This window comes from Otolemur garnettii, unplaced genomic scaffold (assembly GCF_000181295.1).
Source record: "Otolemur garnettii isolate 467f Iridium unplaced genomic scaffold, OtoGar3 scaffold00026, whole genome shotgun sequence".
In the NCBI taxonomy this organism is placed as follows: domain Eukaryota; kingdom Metazoa; phylum Chordata; class Mammalia; order Primates; family Galagidae; genus Otolemur; species Otolemur garnettii.
In genome coordinates this window covers 3,606,052-3,615,182 of record NW_003852421.1, presented here as the reverse complement: position 1 = coordinate 3,615,182, position 9,131 = coordinate 3,606,052, and the positions used below count along the sequence as shown (strand labels likewise).

The window sequence follows — 9,131 nt, the reverse complement described above, 5'->3', positions numbered from 1 at the left end:
AAAAAAGATCCCAGCTATGGGGAAGGATTCTTGCGGTTAGCAGGCAAGAGGAATCCTGATAATTCTGTGCAAGGTTTCTCACTGGGACTGGAGCAGTTTCCATCTGGCCAGAATTGGAGACATAAGGTTTCAAATAAGGAAGCCCTTTGATGGCTCTCTGGCTGAGCAGGCAGCCTGTGTGAGTCACAGACTGCAAATTGTGTTTGGAAAGGCCAGCAGGGATTTCTGGGCCAGGGATTCTTTTCTTTTTCCTCCTTGTCATTGGATTGGTGACCACTCGCTTCTGTCCTGAAGGCAGAGAGCCCTGGAGGGGGGACTATCTTGGAATTTCAAGAAGGAGCTGACAATGATCCCTTCTCAGATCCTACAGAGCCGGCTGGCCAGTGCGGCTTGCGCACTGCCCACTGTGTATGAATCACCCTTCAGCCTCACACAGGCGGATATGCAAATACTTGTTTCCTGGTGGACCCCAGAATACTTCTCCCACTTCTAGAACAAAGCAACTGGGTCAGGGCCCTGGGATAGTTACCCTACAAGGAATCCCAGAAACGGAACGAACACCAGCCTAGATGGCATACACTTCTTGGCCCATTATCTTTTTCTTTCAGTGAAAAGCTTGGCTTTCCTTGTGTTTGAAGTTTTGGAGGGAGTCCCTGCCTCCCCAGGCTCTGGGCCTTCCACCTGTGCCTGTTCTGAACAGCTAACCTCCCTTCCCAGTGCTGGGGGCTGCCTCACGGGGAGCCTGGCACTGTTGGGCTTTGCCAGGTGCTCCAGCTGCTCCAGCTGCATAACAGGAGCTGGGAATGGGCTCTTTCACCCCCACTTTCCTCGGCTTCTGGAGAAAAAAGAAAGCTGCTCTAGGTCCCACACTACCTCTCCTGCAGCCTTGGGTCTGAAGCCATGCGTGGGACCTCACAATCTCCGCTGCTTTGGGAATGTGTCCTCTGTGCTGTAGTTTCTACAAAAAATAGCTGCTGGGCTGGAGGACAGCCAGCACCCCTTGCCAAAGCTTCTCCTCCCCAAATGAGCAGAGCTGCCCATCTCGACTCTGCCTGAGGATAGGAAGAGGAGTGAGCAGTGTCTTTTGACTGTGGAAAGAACCTCTTTAGAAGCACAGATTCTTGGCTTTCCCCTCCCTCTCTCTGGGGCCCTATTCACTAAGTTACATAGCAGCTCCTTTAAAAAGTGTTTGCGAGGTTCCCAGTGATGGAAACCCAGAGGATCCCGGTGGTTTGGTCCCAGAAACACACAATATGGTTCACTTCCCTCCCAGCATTCTTTTTTTTAACTTATATCCTGCATTTTAAAAATCTGCCCTGCAATGCTGACATTTTCATCAGTCTTTATCTACTTCCTGTCTTGAAATGTGGGTCATCAGACCCCACCCTGCTCAAGGCAGTCAGCCGTCGGATCCTGCATACCTAAAGTTATCCCTCTGGAATTGCATCTTTGTCTCTCTAGCTATTTCACTGTCTTTAATCATACAGTTTTACATCCCTGTTAATCTGGGAAAATCAATTAAGAAAAAAATGCTGTCTGTGTGCAGTGTTTGAGAATATTACTAAATGACTATATGGCCTGGGATTTTTTTTTTCCTTTTTTGATGATGCTGTTCCTTCTGTGTTTGTTTCATCCTCCATTTACTTTAGAGTGATTAGATTCTGAGGAAAGTAGTTTTCCCCCATCCCTTTTCTCCCAGGGCGGCTTTTAAAAATTAGTCTATGAACATGTTATCAATATGCCTTGCTTGTTTGTTCTGCTACACGGCTAGGTCATTTGCAGCTCACTCTTGTATTTTGGTCAAGATGTTGCCGGCCTTGTTTTGCATTCTTGAAGTCTGATGAATTGTCCTACTTGGCTACCTTGATGGATTATTCAGATGCACATGGCCTGATTTAGACTTTGTAATTAAGAGACGTTTTGGAGGTCAGATAAAGTGCCCGACCTACGGTAAATTCAGAAACATGTGAAACCTATTTAGGCAGATGTCTACAAGGCTGGTTGTTTTCAAGGAAAGAACAGGTGCTGATTGCAAGTTTGAAGCATGGTGACCAGATGCCACGGTAACCTGACCCCAGAAACTCCCTGGGGCTGGCCAGGTCCCTGAGGGACTACTCCCAGCCCTCAACACTCTGCTGAGATGGGCTCCCCTACCCTCCCTGCTCACCAACTACTCCATGAAGGGAACTGTTGCTAGGTGTGGGAAATAGGGCTTCCCCAGGACATAAGCATGCCTCCTGCACAGGGGGGACTCTGATCATTAAATAAGTTGTTCTTTATGATAAGAGAATGGCTCTTCATTTATTTTGGGAGATACCATTTCCAGACACCATTGTGCAAGAAAAGAGCAATTGGTACTCCTGGCTGGAAAACGTAGGGGTGGGGCTGTTTCTCCTCTGTGGCTGCCATAGATTCATGGGGGTAGGGTGACCAGATGTCCTGCTTTTCAACAATTTGTCCCGCGTCCTGTCGTGTTTTAAAAAAGTCCCGATTTTTGGAAAGAATGCACGAATGGGCGGGAGAACAAGAAGGGAATATACGGTTTTCGGCTGCCATGTGGCTATTTCACCAGAATATGAGTTTTATATTATTTTTGTTAATTTTATAATGTTATACTGTAACAATAACAAATAATTGCTGAGAAGTGATTATCAAGAACTGCTTATCAAAGTTTGCACTGTTGTCAGGCCTTGCCCTGCCCTGCCCCCGCCACACCCCCTGGCCATGTTGTCCCGCCTTCCCGATGTTAAAATCTGATCACCCTACATGGGGGAGGTTTTCAAAGTGCCAGGTCAGCCTGGCTCTGAATGTGCATGGGGAGGAGGGGGCTGAGGGTTGTCAACAGAAAGCACAGCAGCCTTTCACCGGAAGACAAATCTCTCCCTTCTTCCTCTCCTCCCTCCCTTCTTCTCCTCTCCTTCCCCACCTCTGCCCCCATTCCTTCCCCTTTTTCCATTCCCTCCTTTCTTCCTCTTCTTCTGTCACCTCCTCCTTCCCTTCCTCCTCCTCTTCTTGCATTTCCCCTTCTCCTTCTCCCCCTTTCTTCTCCTCTTCTTTCTCTCCCTTCCCTCCTTTTTCTTTTTCCCTCCTCCTCCCTCTCCCCTCCTCCTCTCCTCTTCCTTCTTCCCTTTTACTAGTCCACATATGGCTTAGGGTTCTCCCCCTTTTACTTAAAGCCATTCTCAACCTTCCTAATACTGTGACCCTTTAATACACTTCCTCATGTTGTGGTGACCCCCAACCATAAAATTATTTTCATTGCTACTTCATAACTGTAATTTTGCTACTGTTATGAATCGTAATGTAAATATCTGATATGCAGGAGACCCCCAAGGGGGTCGTGACCCACAGGTTGAGAATTGCTGACTTAAAGATTTATCTTTTGAGCTGTGTTTTCTCCCTGGCCTCCCCTGTCTCTGGGACCAGATGGCGTGGATTCTTGTTAGATTCCAGGCTGCAGCTTTAAGTCACTGGCCATGAAGTCAGAACACTTGGGTTTATAGCATACTCAGGTATGCTACTTTATCAGAGTATTTACTATGTATATGTGTTTCAGTGACTACATTAAGAAAAAATGGAGACAAACATCCTCCCTCCTTCATAGGGCTACTTGTAAGGATTAAAGAAGGCCTTACCAATGGAAGGACTTTATCAATTGTAAAATGATGTGCAGAAGGGAGAGATTATTCTGGCCATGACGGTTCTCTGAAAGGGTCCTACACATTTTTGTGGTCGTGGTAGTTTTGCATGAAATTCACTTGTCCATGCATCCCCTTTATGACTGGAATCATTTGGAAGACCCAGAACCTGAGGCTGTGATCTTATGAAGACATGGAAAGATTTCTTCCTACCCTTGACCAGGATCGGCAAATGTTTTCTATAAATTTCCAGATGGCTAATGTGTAAGGGTCTGTGGGCACGAAGTCACAGTCATACTGCTCAGCTTTGCTGTGAAGCCCAAGAGCTACCACGATAAGAGAATGAGCACAGCTGCATTCTGATGAAACCTTATTTATGTTTCCAAACATCCTCTGTTTATGGACACAGAAATTTGAATTTCATATCATTTCCATGTGTCACAAATATTCTTCTTCTTTTGACTTTTTTAATCATTTAAAAATGTGAAAACTATTCCTAGCTTACAGGCCATATAAAACCAGCATTTTTTGGCTGGCTGGCTACAGTTTTCAGGCTCCTGCCCTGCTATGTTCCTAGGAGGCATGTCGATGGCCAGGTAGGCTGTGAGGAGCAGGGAAACTGAAAGGGCACAGGAAGGCAGGTCGCCCTGCAGGTCCTCAGCCCGGATGATGACAAAGCATGTGAAATGACATCGCTGGGGTCTATACTCAAGGTTTCTGAATATAACTCAGATCTCTGCTATCCAACCCTTATCAGAAACCCAGTAACAAAACCCATAACAATGGCAACAATATTAATACATACGGAGGATTGCCTGGAGGACACACAGTTCATCCACTCTTATGGACAATCTAACTTTCTCCCTCAAGTAAGCCAGCACTGAGTGCCAGAAGCATAGGAAGTTCTACAAAATCTTCCCTGATTCTGGGCTCTCAGCCTGCCCCAAGAAGCACTGTGTGAAACAGCAGCGTGAGTCCCTATGGCATCCCCTGTAGAGACCCTATCTAGGATGCCACTACTCTGGAGTGGAAATCCCCTCGATGCTCATCCCAGTATCAGGAAAAGCTGAACATCTTAAAAATTGGTTTCATTTTAGATACCATTCTTTATTCCACTTGACTTCAAGGATGTTCATAGTCAAATAGGCTTCTGTCAATTGTAAAATACGAAGATTTATTGAGTGTGTAGTATGTACTGAGCACCATACATGTAGTCCTTTTCACGTAATCCTCACACAGCACTGTAGGGCAGATAAAATATTCTCCCTACGAGATTAGGCTGAATAACGATCCCCCAAAATGTCCACATCTTAATCCCTAGAACCTTGACTGTTACCTTATGTGGCAAAAAGAACTTTGCAGGAGTGATTAAGGATCTTGAGATGGGGAGATTATGCTAATCACAGGTGTCCTCATAAAAGGAAGCAGAGGGAGGCTTGACATAGAACAAGAAAGCAATTGGACGAGGATGCTACACTGCTGGCTTTGAAGATGGAGGGCAAGGCCCCGAGCCAGGGGATGCAGCTGTACAAGCTGGAAAGACAAGGAAACAGGTTCTGTCCCAGAGCTTCTGAGGGAGCCAGGCCCTACCAACACCTTACCCAGTGACACTGATTTCCCAGAATTCTGAGAGGATAAAGGTGTTTCATTTTAAGTCACAAGCAATTGTAGGAAACTAATATGACTGCTTTACAAACAAGGGCATGAGACTAGAAAGTCTTGTCCACAGATTTGGATGAGGTTTGCTGACTCCAGATCCTAAGCTCTTGTCCTTCATCCTGCTTCATCTGTTACATGTGTCTAGGCCTCTGCTGCCTTACAATTCTTAGTCAGTTGGGCAGACATAACAAAAGCCTAGGGCGGGTGTTAAATAAGCAACATTTTAATTTCCCACAGTCCTTGAGGCTGGATTTTGGAGGCCAGGGCGGGCTCTTGGAGAGGGCTCACTTCCTGGCTTACAATGGCCACCTTCTTATTGTGCCTGACATGGTGGAGAGAGGAGGAGATCTCTGCCCTCTTTTCATAAGGGCACTAATCCCATGTATGAAGACTCCACCCTCATGAATTAATTACCTCCTAAAGGCCCCACCTCCTAATACTATCACATGGGTTGAACAGAAATTTTGAGTGGCCTCAAAAATTCAGTCCATACCATTTTCCCTTATTCTTCCCCTCACCCTGATTCTCTCACTACTGCCTATTTCTTCATCCAATCGCATGCATGTCTGGAATCACTTCACACCTTTGTGTACTAGAAACAGCATATGGTAAATACATTAGTGGGCATTTGTAGTGTGTGCACGGGTCCCTGGGAATCGCTCTGTGACTGGGGGAGGCGAGGATCCTAACTGCATATGTTGCTCCTTTTGCTTTGGTAAAGACTGTGGCCCACTTCTTTCCTGAAGCACTAACAGCTGGCCAGGGCAGCACTTCTGTTTTTGCAGGAAGTTATGTTCACTTCCTGGTTGGTATTCAGAGCCCAGTAGCTGCTTATGAGGCTCCTTCTTTCTCTTCAAGGATATTCAAGCTGTGGAAACGACGCCAGCTCGACTCCTGTTGTTCTTTTCCTGAGTTATTGTTCCTGGTTACAAACCCTATTTACTGCTTCAAATAGCTCCCAATCCGCTACCCAAGTTCCTATTCACAACCTGAAGGATCTTTCCAAAATGCAGCCTCCTCATTTTGGAAGGTAGGTAGGCAGTCTGCCCTGCCTGGGGCCCTGCCCATACCTCCCACCTTCTCTCTCACCTGCTGTGTGTGTTTCCAGCCCTTCTGCAGCTCCCCAGACTCTATGCCTTGTCACACTGCCCTGCTTTCATGCGTGCCACTCTCTCTCCCAAGTTCTCTTCCCCTCACCCACTCCTTATTTCCACCTTGCCTGCTTACAAAACTCCAGAGTAGGAAGATGTGGAGTGTGGGCTCTGGAGTCAGGCAGCTGGGGATCAATTTGCTTTAATTCCATAAATGTTAACTCAATGCTTTGTCTCCCTTTTGCCCCTGGGGATGTCCTTCTGCCACTAATTGTGGTGTGGCTTTAGAAAAGTTGCCTAATATCTCTAACCTTCAGTTTTACACATCTGCTACATAAGAATGATGTCTGTAAAGCACTGAGCATGGTGCCTGCCATGAACACGAGATGTTATCATTACTAGTAAAAGTTGTTAGGCTGGGTGACTCCTTCCCAATCTCTCCTGACCACCATGTCCCCTGGTACATGATGCCTCCTCCACTGTAGCCCTTCACGCCAGGCACTCACCCCATTGTTCCAGTGTCTGATCCACCCCCTCCTCTTGGGTGAGAATGGCATCTTCTGCACTTCCTTAATCCCAGTTTTGACTCCATGGTGCAGCTCCTCCTCCGGAGGAAGGAGCCATCCCCAGATGGGCAGTTAATGTATATTTTGTTCTTTCCTGCCTGTGGCCAGTCCTCGTGTCCCTGCTGGTCATGACTTGAATGGATGTGCCAGACTTGGCTGCAGGCTGAGGGGAAGTCTGGGGAACAGATCAGCCCTAGCAACCCTTTTATGTGGGGATGTATTGGGAATGCAAACTCTGACTAGTCCATTCATTACAAATCTCGCTTCCCATCCTGCACCTAAAATGAATGGGATGCCATTGGTACAGTATCCCACCCTCAAGGGAAAAGAAAGTAATGAGAGTAGCACTTCCAGCACCTGGCCATTTGTTCTCTTTTACTATTATTTTTTACTGGTTTTTTTTGAGGGGGGACATGCCAACGTTCCTTGCCAAGTTGGGAAAACCACCCTGGTGACCAGCTTTTTGGGTGGCAGTCTCAGGAATCACTGTTTTCCCAAGTGCCAGTTCAAGTTCACTATGCACCAGTTCAGCATGGGCCAAATCAAGATGCTTCACCTGCACCCCTTCTGACTTCTGGCAGTACAAACAGCGATTTACCCCCATCTCCCTTCCAGTGGCAGATCTCACAGTGTCCTGCCATTTCACAAGCCAGTGACTCTGATCTCCATTCCAGATGTGATCTGGAGTCATGTTCTGTGGGCTGAGAGCTGAGGGGGCTGAGACATGTCCTGTCCCCCACAAATTTATACGTTGAAGTCCAACTCTCCATACCTCAGAATGTAACTGTATTTGGAGATGGGGGTCTTTAAAGAGATGATTAAGTTAAAATGAGGACATTATGACAGGTATCCTTATAAGGAGGAGATGCACGTAGCGGGGACTGTGTGAGGACACAGGGTGAAGATGCTTACCTATAAACCAAGGAGAGAGACCACAAGATAAACCAACCCTGCCAACATCTTGACCTTGGATTTCCAGCCTCCAAAATTGTGAGAAAATTAATTTCCACTGCTCAAGCTGCTCATTCTGTGGCACGTTGTTGTGGCAAACCAAGCAAACCAAGACACAGCTCAAGGGGTTGGCTCTGATACTAATTACTGCAGTGCACTACATTCTGTTCACTGAATTGCAATTTTTCTGTTGGTACATCAGTTTGACTCACTGGGATAACAATCACGTCTCACTCTTTTTTTAATCTCTGGCACTAGAGAAAACCCTGCCACTGATAGCTGCATGCTAAGTGTTTACAGAGCTCCTGAGTGTTATAGCTATAATAGAAACTCTGGCAGTGTCCAAGGAGGACAGGAATCTCCTCTTTGGGCAGAAGTGACCTTTTAACTCCATTTGCAAACTGTTAACAACTGGACAGGAAGCCCGGGTGTACAATTCTAAGGAAAGGCCCTTAATTGAAGGCATCTTTTCCTAATTTTCAAGTGGTGAGGTTTCATGATCTGGTAAATTCATTGATCATTTTGTTCTTTGGGGGGCTCTGTGGGATTAGTGAATTGCTATTTTTACACTCAATTTCTCTTTCTTACCATCTTTGTCACTCTCATGAGGCTCCCTCCTGCCCAGCGCCAGCCCCAAGCTCCAGCCCTCACACCTTCCCTCTCAATGACTCCTGCATGGCTTCCCAGACTCAATGCAGAGAAAGTGTTGGGCTGCTAGTTCCCTCTCCCCTCGTTCAGCCCAACTAAGCACTTAAGCAGCCCACATCTGTGGACCTTAATTTCCCCATAAACACAAATGGATGTTTCAAAACTCCTTACCACAACTCTGGTAGAGCACTTCCAGGCCCCCACTCCTGCAGGCCAGGTGTGTGGGCCAGGCTTCCCCGCTGCCTCCACCACTGCTGCTGGGAGAAATCAGAGTCCAGATGAGGAGGACGGCTGTGAAACCCTTCATGGCGAAGGCCTGTGTGAGACCAACAGAAAAATAATAGGCACAATAAAAAGATCTCAATGGCTCTTCCTCTCCCCTTACAAAGGGGGTGGCACGTTCAGTTTCACTTCTCAAATTTTAGGCTCCTGGGGAAGCACTGTTAGAAGCAAAAAACAGTGAGCGGAGGCATTTGAATAACTGTTCCCCTAGGACCTTGAATCTGCAGGGTCTGGTCTGGGATAGGTTTCATGTTGACTTTCTTCTTTAACAGGGGGTGGGCCAGCAAATGTGCGTG

The 9,131-nt window shown here is 46.8% G+C and overlaps 1 protein-coding gene across 1 annotated transcript in view; it reads right to left on the bottom strand.

The window, feature by feature from the left end:
- LY86 (lymphocyte antigen 86) overlaps positions 1-8,874 on the bottom strand; it is a 63,598-nt gene extending 54,724 nt beyond the window's left edge. The window contains exon 1 of the mRNA XM_012804224.2: positions 8,725-8,874. Within this exon, the coding sequence (XP_012659678.1) occupies positions 8,725-8,860 (136 nt within the window). The 5' untranslated portion in view covers positions 8,861-8,874. The remainder of the gene's footprint in view (positions 1-8,724) is intronic.
- Positions 8,875-9,131: the final 257 nt, after the last annotated feature.